This window comes from Apus apus, chromosome 14 (genome assembly GCF_020740795.1).
Source record: "Apus apus isolate bApuApu2 chromosome 14, bApuApu2.pri.cur, whole genome shotgun sequence".
In the NCBI taxonomy this organism is placed as follows: domain Eukaryota; kingdom Metazoa; phylum Chordata; class Aves; order Apodiformes; family Apodidae; genus Apus; species Apus apus.
The window spans coordinates 15,951,993-15,970,603 of record NC_067295.1 but is presented as its reverse complement, the minus strand read 5'-3'; the positions used below and the strand labels follow the sequence as shown (position 1 = coordinate 15,970,603).

General features: G+C 51.1%; 1 protein-coding gene across 1 annotated transcript in view; it reads right to left on the bottom strand.

Annotated features, from left to right (window-relative positions):
- The window catches only part of PIGQ (phosphatidylinositol glycan anchor biosynthesis class Q), a 31,783-nt gene extending 15,017 nt beyond the window's left edge, over positions 1–16,766 (bottom strand). The window contains exons 1-4 of the mRNA XM_051631933.1: positions 16,692–16,766; positions 11,617–12,316; positions 6,122–6,253; positions 4,059–4,179 (exon numbers count right to left, since the gene is read on the bottom strand). Of these exons, the coding sequence (XP_051487893.1) occupies positions 4,059–4,179; positions 6,122–6,253; positions 11,617–12,290 (927 nt within the window). The 5' untranslated portion in view covers positions 12,291–12,316; positions 16,692–16,766. The remainder of the gene's footprint in view (positions 1–4,058; positions 4,180–6,121; positions 6,254–11,616; positions 12,317–16,691) is intronic.
- Between the last annotated feature and the right edge of the window lie 1,845 nt (positions 16,767–18,611).

The following is an 18,611-nucleotide window of genomic DNA, read 5'->3' as shown; positions in this document are numbered from 1 at the left end:
CTTAGAAAAAGCATTTGGGGATCTTAATGAAATATTGAAATGCTTGAAAGCAGCCCTTCAGTGAGGTTGCTTCTCAGCACTGACTGCTTCTGGAGGCTGGAAGTCCCAGAGGTGCTCCTCGATTCAGAGAGGGGCACGTAGCCCTGGGAAGGTTCATCAGCTGGGCAGGGCTTCTCACAGCATAACCTTGCAGGTTGTTTTCCTGCCAGATATTTTAGGAGTGATCAATAGCAAGCAGAAATCAGGAAAGGTGGCTGGGAGGCCAACTCTCCTGTTGCAGTTAGGAATTCTGGATGTAGCCAGTACAAATAAATAAGATATAGGGAAGAGTTTCATAAAGAGGTGCAGGGACATCAGTAAACAGAGACTAAACTTGGCCTGGTTCAGATGTGATGATTACAGAAATGTTTGTTTTACTGTCATGTTCTTCTTTCTAGCCTGCACCTGCAGAGGGTCTCCTGGGGATGTGACATGGATGGAGAAGGACAGGCAGGGCACTGTGGGTGGGCACCCTGGGAACCAGGAAGCACAGTGCAAACTTCCTGAGAGGAGCATCTTGTGCAAGGCAGAGCAAGCAGAGCCACAGAACTCCCCAGCAGACACAAGTGCTCTTGTTGCAGGCATTTGGGGCTCAAAGTTGCACTATTTTACCAATTAACATCTAAGAATATTTTCCAGGTACTGTCCTCTCTGCTTGCTTTGTTTGTGGATTAGCAGAACACGACTGAATAGGAACTTGCATCCAGTTTTAGGAAGAAATCCTTTGCTGTGAGGGTGAGACCCTGGCACAGGTTGCCCAGAGGATCTGAGGATGCCTCATCCCTGGAAGTGTTGAAGGGCAGGTTTGGACGGGGCTTGGAGCAACCTGGTCTGGTGGGAGGTGTCCCTGCCCATGCAGAGGGGTTGGAACTGGATGATCTTTAAGATCCCTCCAACCCAAACCAGTCTGGGACTCTGTGATTATCTCTGAGCTCCAGTAACATTTTTGGAGGCATGATCTATGGTAAATATTTAACTGTGTCAAAGAGATCACAGCTTAAGAAAAAGGGACATCAGCAAGGATGAAAGAGGTGAAGGAGAAAAAACAACAAGACAGTTTATAAGCAGCTCTTCTTTATAAAACAGACACATGTAGCACTTGGAAAAAGGTCTTTTTTAAAGGAAGGCTGTCTTGTGGAAGGCAAAAACAAGACAACCATTGGCAAGCCTGGTGGGATCAAGAGGAAGGAGGAGGGTAAGAGTTGAGAGGGCACCTACAGAGAGAAGATTATTCACATTTTCCATTCTTGTATGTGAAAGCCTGCTCAAAAAATGAGTCCTTCATATTGCACACAGCTACTCGCCAGTTCCTCCCTAGGTGTCTCTGAATCACAGCTGCTTCAGAGCACAAAAGCAACTTGTTATTACAGTCAGCACAGCTCAGCTCATCAAGCTGTGAGAGTGGGAGCTGCAGTCAATAGTGTCTTGTGCATCATCAACACTCCCTGAGTGCTGGTTTGAGAGCCACTGTACCCGGGGATGACGAACGGTGGCAGGGGAGGGCGGCTGGATCCTCACGTCAGCAGCCTGAGCTCGTCACCCTGGCAGCTGTTGTGGGCCAAACTGACCTACCTGCAGCTGCCTCCTTCCTGAGACATGTTTGCTAGGAAAGAAAATAATGAGCACTGCACCCAGTCCCCACCCAGCTCTGATTTTGTCCGTATTCAAATCAATCGCTCAAACCAATAAGGTTATATAAAGTTAGTTTGTCAATATTAAAATCAATCAAATCAATTAGGCTAAAATAAGGTTATGTACATAACCTTTCAATACGTAATAATCTTATACATCATGTTCTCTTTACTAACAGAGGCAAGGTCAGTGTCATCACCAGATCTGGGGCACATCTCAAAAGCAGAGCAGAGAGGAGCAGGAGGGAAGAAACAGCAACTCCTGCACATGGGACAGTCTGTGTTGCTGAACTTGGCAACATGAAGCACAGAGAGAGCCCGAGTGATGGGAATAATGTGTACCAGATGGACACTCAGCAGCAAGGAAACCTACTGCTGAATGGCTACAGGGAGATTTTGCTGTCATACTGGAAAAGAAGTGGTGCTGGCTTGCACAGCACATGCTGAAGTCATTGGTCTATTTTGGGATCACTCGGATCTGCGTTTTTTAAGTCCTGCACAAGACACACATAAATCCATGCCCACCAAAGCTTGGGCTCCAAATGGTTTGATGTCCAAAATCCAATATGCTTGAAAGCAGAAAGGAAGGCTGGAAAGTAAGAAGAGTTGTAAGTGGTTTGAACTGATAAGCTTGGAGGAGCAGAGAAGAAAGGCCACCCACACAAGGAGGAGGCAGCACTTCCAGGAAAGTACATCAGCAGCTCCTGGTGACAGCAAGGGAACAAAGCCTGCACATGTAGGAGACATGGTGAGAATAACTGACACTGCCACCAGTACACTGAGTGACAGATGAGTTAAATTACTGACAGAGCAACCAAGGAGCAGGTCTCAGGAGCAAGCCTATCCAGGACAGGTGCTGGGGCTGGATACACCTTGAGCAGGGAGAGCGTCCATCTGCCAAAGACACTGGGCAGATGGAACCCCTCCTGGAGCCACCTGTGCAACCAGGACTGCAGCCAAAAGCCACTTCCTTGCAGACTTGTTAAGAAATCAGATTTCTGAGAGCTGGACAATTAAAGTAATCACACAGGGAGAGCTCTAGAGAACTTAAATTTCTCCAGCTGAAGTATCTGTAAGGGAAAAGATTTTAAAATATCTTTTTAGTGTACACCTCAAATACAAGAGCAAGAATTGTGGTCCTTTCTACCCCTGCTGCTGAATGGGGTCTGCAGCAATCCTTAAAACGTGTAATCCTGAAAAGCTGGACTATGAAAATAGCAATAATCATGATCCACAGCTATGCTGGACACTCCATACACACCTTCTGAAACCATAGTGTGTACAGGAATGATCAGAGACCTGTGGCTTCATGGATCAAGCAGATCATCATCATGGGACGTGTGAGCTCTTCCCAAGAAAGACAGGATAAGTAGGAAAAATTAACTGCTGCTGGAATCCTCTGATCAGAATATAATTCCTCTCAATCCAGAAGCCAGAGAAAGAGCCAAAGAGAACAGTTCTCCAGCTGCTAGAAAGAAACCAATGGAAAGATCCACCTTCTCTCCCAAAAATGAGAGGAGAGTGGGCAGGGAAGGGATCAGGCTGTGCAGCTGCTTGGCAGTACTCAACATTGGCTGCACATGTATCCCCAAGACACAGAAGCTCTAAAATGGAGCTGACTTCACATTAGTGATCTGGTCTGAAGCCTCTGAAGTGCATCATCTGTTCCTGACTGCCACTGAGCAGATACACTGGAGAAATGCTCTTAAAATGGGCCACCAGCAAAGCAGGACAGTATGAGTCACCCTGGTTCTTCATGGATTTATGCTGATGCTGAGGGATCTCAGTGGGCAAGAGGATTTACGTTGGAGAGAATCACAGGCAAGTTCTCCTAGTTTACCATCTGTACCCCAGAGCTCTTGGACAGGATGTCAGGTGTTTGTGTCCTGCCTAATTAACACCTCTGGATTTCCCCATGAAATTCCTCCTCACAAGCACAGCTCCTTATCAAGTTTGACTTTTCAGCAGTGGAGCAGATTAAACACAGGTAACACCTCTTTTCTTCCTCCCCCAAATGCACCCAACACCTGGAGGACATTTTCAGTTGTCTCTAGAATAAAAGCATTCTGGCTCAATAACCACTCAACCTGCAGCTGCAGAGCTCTCTCCAAACCTTAATTGTTGCTTCAGGAGCTGGAGCAGCCCCCCAGCAAACATCCAATTCACTATTCACTGCACATGCAGAGCAGAGTTGTGCTCTTTTTGAGCAGCCCCAGGAGGCTTGAAGATTTCACTGTTCTTGAGGAGTCCTAATCTGCATGATTTCAGACAGCCCTGTCTGAAATCCCTGTGCAGGAGGCACTGCCTCCTTACAGCTACCCTGGGCAGCAAGAGCTGGTCAGGACCCACCACAGCAGGAGAAAGAGAAACAGCTTTGGCCAGACTTACATCAGCTGCAGGGATGAGGGTGTCAGCAAGGTGACCAATTCTGTTCTTTCTGTAGAGCCAGGACATCAGCAGCATCCCCAGAGCCACATCAATCAGCAGAGAGACAAAGATGTTGGCTTTCCTGCACACAGGATAAAGAGAAACAGTGTTAGAGAAAGAGGAAAGACAGGGTTTAATATTTCAATAACAACTCTCAGCTTCACTTTCATAGTGCCTTTCATGTCCCAGGGACACCAGGACAATTTGTATAGAGATCTTTTGACTTTCACTGGTGTGCTGCTACTTCTGGGGCCAAACACGGAGGCACAGGCAGCCTCCCACCCTAGCCCAGCTTCCCCAGTAAGGAGTGAGGACTGGGATTGAAGCTACAAAGAGGAACATTACACCAAGTGTGTTGTATCTACTCAGGGGGCTTTCATCCATACTAAGGGCACCAGCCCATGGAGCATCCACACTGAGATCAGAGGGCTTCCCAAGAGGCATGCTTGAGTTGAACCACCAGCTGAAGGAATAAATAGTTTTTCTGGGTACACAAAGACACCCAGAAGGTGCTGCCCCCTCACTGCTAGAGTTTCTGAATGAAATTCCATGACATGAGTTATTCGGGAAATCAGACTAAACAATCCCAGCTACTTTTGGCCTTCAAAACTATTTAAAGTGTTTCCTGGGAGTCTATTACTGCAGGATCAGAGAACCACAGAGAACATGACTCGCTGGGTAATGGCCATGGGGCATTCAATACCTGTCTCAGATCTCTGCCTCTCCCTGTTCCACTCACTGTGCTGCACATTTGCTTTTTCTGTTACACTGATTTTGTTACTGCTGCTGGAATGGTGTGGCCAGCAGGAGCAGGGAGGTGATTCTCCCCCTGTGCTCAGCACTGGGGAGGCCTCACCTCAAGTCCTGTGTCCAGTTCTGGGCCCCTCACTTAAAGAAGGATCTTGAGGTGCTGGAGCAGGTCCAGAGGAGACAACAAGGCTGGTGAAAGGACTAGAGGGAAAGTCTGATGCAGAGTGAGCTGGGGTTGGTTAGCCTGGAGGAGACTCAGGGGAGACATTCTCACTCTCTACAACTACCTGAAGGGAGGTTATGCTCAGGGGGGGACTGGGCTCTATTTCCAGGCAACCAGCAACAAGACAAGAGGGCCTGGCCTGAAGCTGCTCCAGGGGAGGTTTAGGTTGGATAACAGGAAGCATTTCCTCAGAGAGAGGGTGATTAGACATTGGAATGGACTGCCCAGGGAAGTGGTGGAGGCACCATCCCTGGAGGTGTTCAAGGAAAGGCTGGAGGTGGCACTTAGTGCCATGGTCTGGAGATGTGGTGGTGTGAGGTCATGGGCTGGACTTGATGATCTTAAGGGTCTTTTCCAGTCTTGGTGATCCTGTGATTCTGTGAGTCTCAAGTCTGTGGTTACTGCAAGAAAGATTCCCCGAAAGAGGGGAGGACTGAAACCATTCCACCCTTCTGAGAAGTGCCACTGAACACTGATGGCAGGTTCTGGTTAACAGCAGCATAACTGAGAGCAATGAGGTGGTGGGAGCACCAAAGCACTAAGGTGGGTGCAGTACAAGCTTTCTGTGGGCAATATCATGGTTGTCTTTCCCAGGCCAGGGAAAAAGACATTTATCTGGCAAAAGTAGTGCCTGGTGAAAGGACAAGGGGCACTGGACACAAGCTGGAACATGGGAAGTTCCATCTGAACATGAGGAAAAACTTCTTTACTGTGAGGGTGACAGAGCCCTGGGACAGGCTGCCCAGGAAGGCTGTGGACTTCCCTTCTCTGGAGATAATCAAAACCTGCCTGTATGCAGCCCTGTTGGATGTGCTCCAGGCAATCCTGCTCTAGCAGGGGGGTTGGACTAGATCAGCTCCAGAGGTTCCTTCCAACCCTGATGATTCAATGAAAAGGCAGAATTAACATAAACAGATTGCAGGGTAGGGATCTGCAGACTAGCAGGGAGTAGGAGCCCATGGTGCTGTGCAGGCACAGGATCCATGGCTAGGTTCCCCAGAGGACACAGTGCTAGAGCAAAGTCATGTGTGATTCCATGTGTACTCCATACCTCATCAGCTGGGTCTGGTTTTGAGCCTTCTTGTTGCTGCTGATGACCTGGAGGTGCTGCAGGCGATGTCCCAGCTGCTCACAAGTGGACAGTTTGCTCCACAAGAAAGACAGAGGCCAGAACTTCAGCACCCTGCAGAAACACCATGGGAATGTCCAGTTCTGCTTTTGCCACAGAGCAGGCTGTTCTATGCAAAACATTCCATGTAAAGTTCAGGTTGTGCAACCAGAGATGGTGTCAACATATTGTCATTTAAAGAACATCAGATGGTAACTATTCTCCTAAAGGTTAGCAGAACTAAGGCAGCCTTCCCAGATTAAGACATCTAAAGCAGACAACCTCTCATTTCCATTCTGTAAAACCAAGTGTCTCGCTCTTCCAAGGAAGCCAGAATGCAATCCTGATTCCAGCCTGGTTTTTGGGATCCCTCACTGGGATTGCACACTGCTCTGAGTCTCCAGGAGACTGGAGTCAAGGCAGTTGTGTGTGCCCCACAACAACACAACATGGTGCAACTGCTTCCCAAATCCCACTCCTACTGATCACAAGTCTCCATCTAGGGTGAGCTGGGTTCTCCCTGCAGCTTCTGTCCATTTCTCCCTCTTTTCTTTTTAATTTTCTTCTTTTTTTTTTCTTTATTGCTTCCGAATTCCTTTCTTAAGGTCTTCATTTCTATCTTCTTTCCCCTGCCTTGCCCAGGGTGACCAGCATTATGTAGATAACACAACATTTAGCAGTTAATTAGGTTTGAATGTTAACATCCACATTAGGCTTGTAGGGGAGGAAACGTTCACATGGCTCTTTTTATTTATGACTCAGAAGAAAAGTACTAAACGATGCTCAATTATTTTTGGGAGTTACTTCTATTACCATCCAACCCCTAAAGAAGGGAATGATGACCTGTGTCATCTAAAATGGCCCCACTGGGTGCAGACTGGTCACAGAATGCACAGTAGTGCTACTGCAACACAAAGCACCAGGTTTGTCATGGGGAACAAACTCTGAGGGGGACATAATTTGGATCCCTTCTTTCCTGCACATGAAGGTTGTTTCACTGTTTTCACAGAGTTTCACTGTTTCTCATGACAGGTCCAGGAATCTAAGTCCCCTTTTAGTCACTTCCTTCACCTACTCTCTCTCACTACTTTGGCACATTCCTTCAGTTGACATTCATTCCAAACATGAGTGTTATTCCCGGGATCCTGCTCTGCTTTTGAAATGGTACAGCTGTTTGGATCATTAGTGAGCATGGCCTGGAGACATCCCTGCACTGTGTGCCTGCTGTCCCCAGCTTTCCTCTGAGGACCTCAGCCCCCTGGTCAGCAGCAGAGAGCCTCCAGGCCTGGCCTGGATACCACACAGGATGATGGGCAGACTGGGGCTCCATTTATACACTTTACACAAATAGCTTTTGAAAATCCTGCTTGTTTCCCTCTGGTTGCTGTTCCCTTCCTGCCCCCATCCTCCTGAGCCCTTTCACCCATCCTTCCTGCAAGGTTTGTCACCTTAAAAAGCAGAGTGCTGATGTCCCCCCTTCTCCCTCCCCATGTGAATTTCAGACACATTGGTTCTGAAGTCCATGCACTGTGCTGTGAATCATCCTTCATCTGAGGCCCCCGAGTTACTCAGCTCCTCGTTCCAACCTCCCACCTTAGAGACAAACACATGCCTTGATCTTCAGCTGACTTGTCAGGAGGGGAGATCCAAAGCAGAGGAAGGAAGGAGCGTTGAGCAGGGGGAGGATACATGGGGGTGACTGCACTGACCACCCACCTCAAAGACCCTGGTTCACAGATGCACTCAAGCACACGTGCAGGTGAGTTTTCTCTTCCAATTATACCCTAGCCCAGTGGTTCCAAATTCTGGTTGGCTAGAGCAGAAAATTGCACTTAAAAGGCAAAGAAGGGGGAGGAGAAAAGCTTTACCTGAGCAGTTACCTACAGGTGAAAAATGCCTGGTCAGGCCAGGAGCTGCCAGAGCATCAGCTGGAGCAGAAAGCCACAGCTCTGGGGCCCTGTGCTGGACCCTCCTTGGGCTGACAGTGTCCCCATCCTCCCCAGCACCCTCTCTTACCATCCACTGCTGCTCCACGGTTCCCACCACCAGAGGCAGCCTGAGGGTCACCAACCCACCAAACACCCCTGGTCAGAGGACAGGACATACTGCTGCTCTCTTCTCCCTGAGGAACGTCCTGCACAAGCAGGAATGATTGCCAAAGCAGCCCCATCCCCAGGAGCTCCCCGAGCACATGAACCCAACAGGTAAACACACCCTCAACTGACAGGATGGGCCCAAAAGACACTCTGTGCTTCCCTGTGCTACAACTTACCCTTTTTTCTTTCCACTTAACAGCCAGAGGAAATCCTCTATTCCACTTAACACCCCTTCTTTGGAAAGTAAATCCATAAACATACTCATTGAAATAAAAACACAAACACACTGCAAAAACCTCAATGTAATAGTTGCAGGATGTGTAACGGGAACTCTGAGCTCTAGGACTACTGAGGAAGAAAGCCAAAAATATTTCCTGTGTGGTCTCCTACCAACTGTGCATCCCCATAAATGCTCCCACTTGTTTACCACTCAGCACACAGAATGATTTTCAGGAGTGCAATGGAAAACCAACCAAATTAAACAAAAACAACACCTTGTGTCATTGCATCATTTCAGGAGACCTTTGGGGTATTTCCAAATCTGAGGCACTTAAGCAATAAATCAGCACAGCCTGCATCAGTAAATCTTGATTTTCCAATTCACTGTTTTTTTCCAAGAGTGAGAGTGGAGTTTACCAGCATCAGATGAGAAGCAATCTCTCCAAATCTGCATCACATGCAGATATTAAAGCTCCACTAACCAGAACCCCCAGCTGTCCTTCTGCTCCTTGCTAGAAACCACAGGTTCAGACACTCCCCTCTGGATGAGGAATCAGAGGTCCCGGTGTGTGTAAACGCACCTTTTGTAAAAGAAGCCCGCAGAGCTGATTGCCTCAACACGAAATCATCTTGGTGACCCCCATGGCACACTAGAGACAGACCTTCAGCAACCATGGAAACGCAGCAGCCCGGTCCCCCTGAAGCGAGACTTGCAGTGGGTGCCCCTCAGCACCAGGTGGTGCTCAGAGATGCCTTCGTTTGGGATGTGCCGCCTGGAGAGGTTCTGGAGCTGGGCTGGGGGGCAGCGCTGCCCCCTGAGCTTTCCTGCCCCAACGGGGGCATGTCCAACAAAGCCCCAAGCCTCCGCAGTCTCAGGGGACATCACTGACCTCTGTCTTTAGCTTTTCAAAGCTGATTATCCCTCAACATCACAAAAAGCTGGGGAAGAAAAGTCCTGTGACCTGAAGAAGCAAAAACCTAGTAGATCTGATTTTATGGGACATCCTGTCCCAGACCAGGAAGGAGGGGACTGGAACCATAGAATCCCAGACTGGCTTGGGTGGGAAGGGGCCTTAAAGATCATCCAGTTCCAACCCCCCTGCAAGGGGGACACCTCCCACTAGATCAGGTTGCTCCAAGCCCCCTCCAACCCATCCTTGGGAGGACAGGGAACATCTTGAACCCTCCCTGCCTTGTGTGTGTTGGCACAAAGGAGGTTGTACCACAGATCACGTGCTAAATCGAACCAAGTTACATTAAACAACTTAGAAGGTCAAGCAGGAGGTTTGTAACAAAGTCAGGTACTAGGCTCTGTTCTCCAAGACCGATGTTTTAAAACACCCATAAGATAAGTAAACACAATGCTGATGCTAAGGGTGAATAAACTAAGAAGAAAGCAATCTGGATCTACCTCCCAAGGTTAAGAACAAGTTCAGCCTGGGTTTCTGTACAGCAAGCCTTGCACTCTGCCTGCTGCTGTGTACAGGCTGCCAGGCTGCTGCTCTGGATCAACACCTCCCTGCTGGGCTCAGGAAAAGCTGAGATCAGAACAGCTCCTCATCAGCTGGGGAGCAGCTACTTGCACCCAGCCTGCCAGACCAGGCTTCAGCTCCCGAGTTATTATGCTCCGGCTGTTGGGCCCTCTGGAGACCTGCAAGGCTCAGGCTTAACCTGACTCTAAGCCTGGTCTGAATCCTAGCATGGATCAAGGTGGGCAAGTCTGACCTTCAGAACAAGTGCTGATGCAGAAAAGGATCACCCTGTTTCTTAGCAGTCACACACAGTCCATGGACAGCCAGCAAAAGGACCTTCAGAGCTGACTTCAAATCTTCTAACCAACCACCAAGTTCTGACTTAGTTCCCAGTAACAACCATTGACTTACTTACTACTAATAACCATGAATGCATAGTCAGTGTCTACAGAGGAGTCCCAGGAACCAGTGGTCCCTGATTATATTTGGTTTGGGTCTGACCCTAAAACTCTTCCACCAGAATAGCCCAGAACTGGACAGTTTTCCCTCTATGTACCAAAGTGTGGAATCCAACTTTGCAGGAAATCTTTGCACATGACAAGTTTCACTGTAATCTTCTGTGACAGCATCATACCACTGGAAACCTGTTACAAGACTCGGTTCCCCACAGCCTCAGGCTGTACTTGCAAAGATTCATCCATGAATACAGGAGTAGCTGTTATCCAAATTTCATCAATCAAAGTGTGCCCTTGCAGCCTGGAACCTGAGCTCCACTCCCCTCTCTGGCACAGCCTCTCTGGGCAGGCTCATTAAGAAGTTTCTCCACCCAGAAGCTTCTCCCCTTCAAATATGCACAGAACCCCTCTTTGGTGCAAACACTTGCCACACATTCCATTTGAGGCATCTTGTTCTGCTTCATGGTTGTGACATCTACCAAGGATTTGTGTAGATCAGTGTTCCTTGTGACCATGTTTGAGGAAACATTTAGCCTTGTGTATTCAAGGGAGATCCCCAAGCTTTAAGAGCAGCTCAGTAGCAGCCTGTTGTTACCCATGGAACCTGACACACCCCAGTTTTATACCAGGTTGGTCTGTGGATGTGGTGGGACTGGCATAAGCAGCAGCCCTTCCCTCTGCCCCTCACACCACGGAGACTCTCATCAGCTGGTTGGCCTGTTGCCCTCCTTGCAGCAGGTCTGCCCTTCTGCAGGGCACCTCCCTGCCAGCCACGAAATGTCCATCAGCCTGACTACCTGCTGGATCATGCCTGCTGGGGTTAAAGCACAAGAGGGGCTGCACTGCAGCTGGGACCACCCAGCAAGGTCCTCTTCTCAGAGAAGCTCCACAGGAGGAACATTCACCTGTCAGTTAGAGCCCTGCTCCACCATCCATACCTACTGTCACCTGCTGCACCATCTAAAGGCCTTTTAACACACTGCTGATCTCAGAGATCAGAAAACATATTCAAGAGGCACATCATGTCCATAAAACCACCAGCAGTGCCAGGAGATAGGATGTGGCTGGTATTGATAAAAGAAACAATTTTGTATCTACTGTGTTTCCCACAGGGGATGAGCAGGAACCCTGCAAATGCCTGAACATGAAAGACATTTCCATGCAACACACAAGCTGGCTGATGTCTCATCACTTACCTGCTCCTGCAGACCCCAGAGATGAGGGAAAGCAGGAATGCCAGCAGCATGCAGGCAGGCACAGAGGCCTGCTTCATCAGCTCCACAATGATACTTGCTTCAACACCATCTGACTGCCAGTGGGTCAGCTTGATGGGCCCCTCATCGTACCGGTCGGTCATAAACAGCATCTTACTCCTGGCAACTGTGTCAAAGATGGCAGAGAGCTTTGAAGCATCCTCTGTCTTGGGGTCACTGGAGGAACTGGTGTCCAAAGGGGGATGTAGATGGGAGAGCATGACTTTGCGCTGGTCATAGTATACTAAGATGATTTCTTCCTTCTCAGGGTTGTCGGAGTGTCTCTGAAGGGTAGAACAGCTCCAGAATTTGCTGTCTCCCTCCTTGCTTATCTGAATCCATGGCTCGTGGGAGAATATTGTGCCAAGGTCTTCCAAGAACTCACTCAGACTCTCTTCTCTCTCCTGTTTGCTGTTGCTCCACGAGCCAAGCACGGAAACATTGACCTTAGTCACCCGTTGGACTTCACTGAGGTACTGCTTCACCTGGGCAGGGATGAAGGGGAAATGCACCACGGCAAGGATGACAGCAGAGCTCTGCTCTGAGATCCAGCGACCCACCAAAATGCCACTTTCTGCTGAGGAGCAGCAGGATGGGAAGAAGACCTTCAGGACCATGGCAGCGATCCTGAAGAAAGGTACCCCTGCAAATACAGAAACAGAAGCTGAGAATGACGATGAAATGTAAGGACAACTTCAGCTAACCAAAGTCACTGGTGAGGAGGCCAGCCAAGTTTTAGAAGTCAAAGTCCAACCACTCACATAAGGACATGAGTGGCAGCCAACAGATAAACACACATCAGGAGTGTATAGGAGGCTCCTAATCATCTGCAGTCTTTGAAGTGAGGGCTGGTGAGCCCGGAGCTTCTCAGCAAAGCCCTTCTCCCAGGCCTGGAGCAGCCTTTCTTGAGGGTACACTGATAAGCACAGCCTGTCAGACCAGCCAAGACCAGCAATCCATCCAGCCTTGGATCTTGGATCTGACACTGGATGTGCCTGAGCACTTCCTAGGGAAGGGACCACCCAGCAGCACATCATGATGCCCCGGGAAATATCTCCTCCTATTACCAACAATCAAATATTGGTTTATGCTAGAAAGCCAGATAATTTCAGAACCTCCTTTCTCATCCAGGAACCCAGAGCTGTGCTCTGCAACAAACTCACTGAGCACCCTTGGTCAGATCACTCCCCTCCTTTTGTCTCACTCCCCTCACCTGGAAACAGAGACAATAATTTTGTCAAAAGGGACTATAGTGATTGAAGCTTATGTAGCAATTTTAATTCAATGGCTACAAGATCCTAAAAAAAAGAAGCATCATCTCTGCTTTATCACCGGGTTTTATCCATGATCTTTTTTTCCTGCCATTAAGAAATTATCTCAATGGCTTTGTAAGACTTTCCCAAAAAGGAGCTTGGAGGCAATTGACAATGTCTCTTTAAATAAGGTGGAGGTTTCTAACAGAACTATAATTGCAGTGAGGAGGGCGCTGGCGCAGAACAGTCGGCACCCGGCGCCCGTTGTCCTTTCCTGTCCTTCAGTGCTTCACTGGAGATGTGAGAAGTCCACAGGCCCCGAGGCTGGCTCCTCTGTGAGGAACCCACTCAGTCAGAAAGAGGAGCACAGAGTATTTATAACACGTAGAGAGGATGCACCACATTGAAGGTCCCTGGTGGGTTTGGTTTTCTCTCTTTTTAACACAGGACAATGGAGCTCGCGGACCTCGGCACCTGGCGAGTTGCTGCTCTGTGGAGGAGGTGCTGGGGAAGCAGCAACGAGTGGTGAACCTGCTCCCAGCCCCACAGCCCTGCCAAGAACAGCAGGAGGAAATGTCTGCTCATGGATGAGTTGGCAGCCCCTCCAGGCAGTGAGGTGAAGTTTCCTTGGTGTGCAGCTCGCTCCTCCGACAGGAAAAGCGCCGCAGCTCATGCGTTACAAGGAGCAATGGGCTGGTTTTGTTGTGTTTGTTTTTTTTTCCTGGGACTGAATTTTCCCTTTCCCTGCAAAACTGCAAAGCGTGGACCAAGATTTCCCCCCAAACAGGTGTAAGGGGGCTGGGGAGTGGGTTTGTTCACAACAAGCTGCTGGAAGCAGGCAGTGTCTGCAGGTGCTGAGGGCGCTGAGCACCATCCCTTGCCGCCCCACAGATGGTGAAATCTGGGACTTCCAGTCCTTTTGGGACTTTAGCTTGGATATTAGAATTTCTTTACCCAAAGAGTGGTTGGAACAGGCTGCCCAAGGAGGTGGTGGAGTCACCAGCCCTGGAAGTATTTAAAAGAAATGTAGATAAAGTGCTTAGCAACAGGATTTAAGCAGTGAGCGGGTAGATTAGGTTATGGTTGGGGGATTTAGGTTATGGTTGGACTTGATCTTCAAGGTCCCCTCCAACCAGGATGATTCTGTGATTCTATGATTCTTTCACCTCTCCTTCCTTGACTAGAGGGATAACCTTGTAGATGTAGAGTGTGTGAGGAAGCAAGATCCCAGAAGAACCTCAAATAAAGGATTGCAAGGAGAAAGGGAAGCGGAAAGACGGATCAAAGGAAGGGCAGGAAAACAGCAGACGTGACACCCTGAGACTGTCAGGGTGCAGGACACCAGGTGTGGGAAGGACCAAAGACTTGCAGTACCACTGGAAAACATCATCTTTCACCAAAGTTTAATGACTATTCGACCCAAATGGACTGAAAAACAAGACATCCAAGCTTATTTTTCACTTCTACTGAAATAGCAAAGACTCGGGTATTTTTTGGTGTGTTTTTCTGGAAGACCACGAGGACAAGGATGGAGACAGATCCCACCTAAAAGAGTTGTTCCTGAAACACACCAGGAAACCTTGGTGAAAATCACCTAATAGACACAATTAATTAGACTGGCCCTTAAAAAAAGTTTGAAATATAACTTGTCCCTTACATTTTGCTTTTCTTTCTTTCAGGAAGGCTGCAGTTTGTCCAAGGATTCTGGCCAAAATGAGTCTTCCTTTCAGTGCCTCTCCTGCCTCCTTGCCTAACTCAAGACTGTTAAAGAAACATCAACACGCACGATGAGATTTGCTCCACAATTTGGCTGCAGGTTTGAAAAGGGATTTTCATTCTTTTTCCCTAAAACCCGCAGACATATTCCCAGGAAAAGGAAACAAATTATATCAATACAGGGGCTTTGAAAGGCAAAACAGCAGATTGGACACGTCAGGAATGCACATACACTCAGAAATGATTTAAAACAACTTAAATTTAGCCAGAGTGATGACATTCCAGCAATATCCCACCACCAACAGCTTGAAAGTGAAGTCTACCAATAGCTGAATACTCTAAAAACTGACATTGAGCTGGATAATTTAAAGAACCCAGAGAAACAGGAAGAATATAAGTATCTGAGTGGGGGTTTTCAGTATTTCTGTTTGAATGACCAAAGCTACCACCAGTAATACTGGACAGGTAACTTTCCAAAGGTGATTTTTTTATACTTCTTTTTCCTCAGGAGATGTCACAGTTGTTTGAGGGTATCACGACAAGAGACTTGCAGTGTCTCTGTCCTTCTTAAAGGTTTGTCCATCCACTGGACACTTCAGAGAAGAATTATCAACTGACTCTTCCTCCAAACATTAATTTTTCACTGAGATTTTCTTTAAAGATAGGCACAGTCATCTGGGAAAACATCTCATGGAGGAGAAACAATCTCATCCCTCATCTTCTCTAGTTTTAAGTCTCCCCTCATACCTTCCCCAAGCTTTTAAATTAACTTATTTTCATGCAGCTAATGACTTTGGCTACAGCTCAGGTCATCTGAGCACATCACACACAAGCACATCATCTGTCCTTTGGCTGCTGCAGATACAGCAGAGATGACTCTGATACAATTTTCAGGCTCTAGAAAACATCTCCATAGTTGAAAAGCAGCCAATGAACTCTTCAGATGTTAATGCAGCACACAGCAGTAACCAGGGAGCTGGCCTGGGAGCTCAGGCAACAGAGCTGGTATTCCCAAATCCATGCCTGGTTCTGCATCCTACTTGATTCGTTTCGACAGACTGTTTGAAATCTGAAGTTGACATTTTAAATGTCATCACAGTCAATTACTTCGCTGCTGTTAATTTTAACAGAAGTAGCCCACCAATACACTTAGTCCCTGCTCACAACGTGCCTCAAGTCTTCCAGATCTGCCCGTTGCTGCTGGAAAGCTCCAGCTTTTCCCCGAGATGCCACAGAGCATCAACACAACCATCTCAGGCACAGCAAAACCAACAGTGGACACCCCCTAAAATCCATCAATGCAACCAACAGGTGAAGGAAGGACCCCAGGACCGACTCCTTGCAGAATTTTAGACAGAAAAGTTAAGAGCTGGATGTGACCACACGAGCTGCCCTGTTGCCACCAGCCTTGCCCAGGCATCCTGACCCTGTGGCAAACCCTTGCCTGAGCATCCTCAGGTCTTGCCACAAGGTTTAGGGCCACCAGGCCAGGAGACACAGAAGTCACAGAGTGGTGGGGTTGGAAGTGACCTCTGAAGACCATCTAGTCCAACCCCCTGCCAGAGCAGGATCCCCTAGAGCAGATCCCACAGGAACACGTCCAGGGGGGTTTGGGATGTCTCCAGAGAAGGAGCCTCCACATCCCCCTGGGCAGCCTGGCCCAGGGCTCTGGGACCCTCAAGTCAAGGCCAGCCGGGCACGGCAGCCCCAGGGGGGCAGGAGCTGGGCCCCCTCCCCGCCGAGCCCAAAGCTTGGCCAGTTTCCCTGCGGCTTTTAACGGTGCTCTCGGGGCTGAGAGGCAGCAGCAACGAGAGGCAGCAGCAACGAGAGGCAGCAGCAACGAGCCGCCTCCTCCCCGCCACCCCCGGCTCCAGCCTCAGGCACATTCCACCCCCCCCCCCCCCCGGCCCGGGGGCAGCACCCCCGGGGCCCCGCGCTGCCTGCCCAGCCCCCCCTGTCCCGCCTGACACCCCCGGGCTGGAGCAGCCGCTGAGGGATGACACCCCGGGCCCGGTCCCCGCCGCCCCGGCCCGGCCCGGCCGCTCCTACCGCCCGCTCCGCCCCGCCGGCCGCTTCCGGGGCCCGGTTGCCGGGAGACGCCGCCGGGACCGGGTTGCGCAGCGCGGCGGGCCCGGCCGGCTCCGGGTACCGGGCTCCCGCCGTTCCGCCCGCCCTCCTCGCTGCTTTCTCCGCCTGGTTCCGGAGGCGCTGGCAGCCCGGGCAGGGCTCGGGGCGGCGGGGCTGCCGGCTGAGCGGGGCGATAAGGAGCGGGCCCAGCCCTCAGACCTGCCCGCAGCCGGCCGGGGGCAGGGCCGGGGCCTCGCCCTGCCTCAGAGACCCCCTGTCCCCCAGCCCCAGAGGCCAGGGGCTCAGCTCCCCTCAGGGGACCCCCCTGCCCCCCACCCCCAGAGGCCAGGGGCTCAGCTCCCTTCAGGGACCCCCTGTCCCCCAACCCCAGAAGCCAGGGGCTCAGCTCCCCTCAGGGACCCCCCTGTTCCCCATCCCCAGAAGCCAGGGGCTCAGCTCTCCCCAGGGGACCCCCCTGTCCCCCAGTCCCAGAGGCCAGGGGCTCAGCTCCCCTCAGGGGACCCCCCTGCTCCCCAACCCCAGAGGCCAGGGCTCAGCTCTCCCCGGGGGACCCCCCTTTCCTTCATCCCCAGAGGCCAGGGGCTCAGCTCTCCCCAGGGGACCCCCCTGTCCCCCACCCCCAGAGGCCAGGGGCTCAGCTCCCCTCAGGGACCCCCCTGTCCCCCATCCCCAGAGGCCAGGGGCTCAGCTCTCCCCACGGGACCCCCTGTCCCCCATCCCCAGAGGCCAGGGGCTCAGCTCTCCCCAGGGGACCCCCCTGTCCCCCAGCCCCAGAGGCCAGGGGCTCAGCTCTCCTCAGGGACCCCCCTGTCCCCCAACCCCAGAGGCCAGGGGCTCAGCTCCCCTCAGGGGACCCCCCTGTCCCCCAGCCCCAGACGCCAGGGGCTCAGCTCCCCCCAGGGGACCCCCTGTCCATCACCCCCAGAAGCCAGGGGCTCAGCTCCCTTCAGGGACCCCCCTGTCCCCCATCCCCAGAGGCCAGGGGCTCAGCTCTCCCCAGGGGACCTCCCTGTCCCCCAGCCCCAGAGGCCAGGGGCTCAGCTCCCCTCAGGGGACCCCCTGTCCTGCAGCCCCCTCCATCTCAGCAGCTCCCCGGCCTGGCAGAGGCCCGTGGCTGGGGACGCTGTCATCCCCGAGCTTCCCTGCTGGGGCCTGTGAGGTGCCACGAGCTGGGGTAGGCACTGGGGTGGGCACTGGGGTGGGCACTGGGGTGGGCACTGGGGTGGGCACTGGGCAGCCGGAGGGGGTCGGAGCTGCTGGGGAGGTGGGGAGCACAGGGCCCGCAGCTGCTGGGGAAAAGGGTTGGTTGGGCTGGTGTTGTTTTCTGTTGGGTGCCATCAAATTGGAAATGAGGTAAAGGAAGACTGATTTCCTGGGAGTGTGAAGGGAGGAAAGGGGGCAGGTTTATTCCCTGTCCCGCAAACCGTGCGGCCTCCCTCCCTGCTGCTGGGCTTGCTCCCCCAGCTGCCTCTCCCTGCAGGGAAGAGGGTCTGGGGGGGCACCACGGCACGTCCATCCTCTTCAGAGTGTGTCCCAGGGCCAGGAAGGAGAGATGGTCATCCTTGGGGTTTGTCTGGGGTGAGAGGTGGTGAGTGGACTCGGGTCTCAGACGTGGGCAGAGGCTGAGGAGTTGAGCAGCACTGGGCTTGTGCAGAGGGCTGGAAAACACCCGTCCCTCTGTCACCACACCCTGCCTGCTGTCCCCTGATAAAGGCTCTGATCTCCCTGAGCCTCCTTTCTCGGGGAGAACAGGATGGCAGGGTCAGCTCCCACCCCAGGATCTGGGGTGGTGTCAACAGTCCCACATGCCCACATGCAGTCTGCTCCACGCAGCAGTTGTTCCTTCCCTGCAGAGGTCAGGAACGCAGCACAGAATGGGTC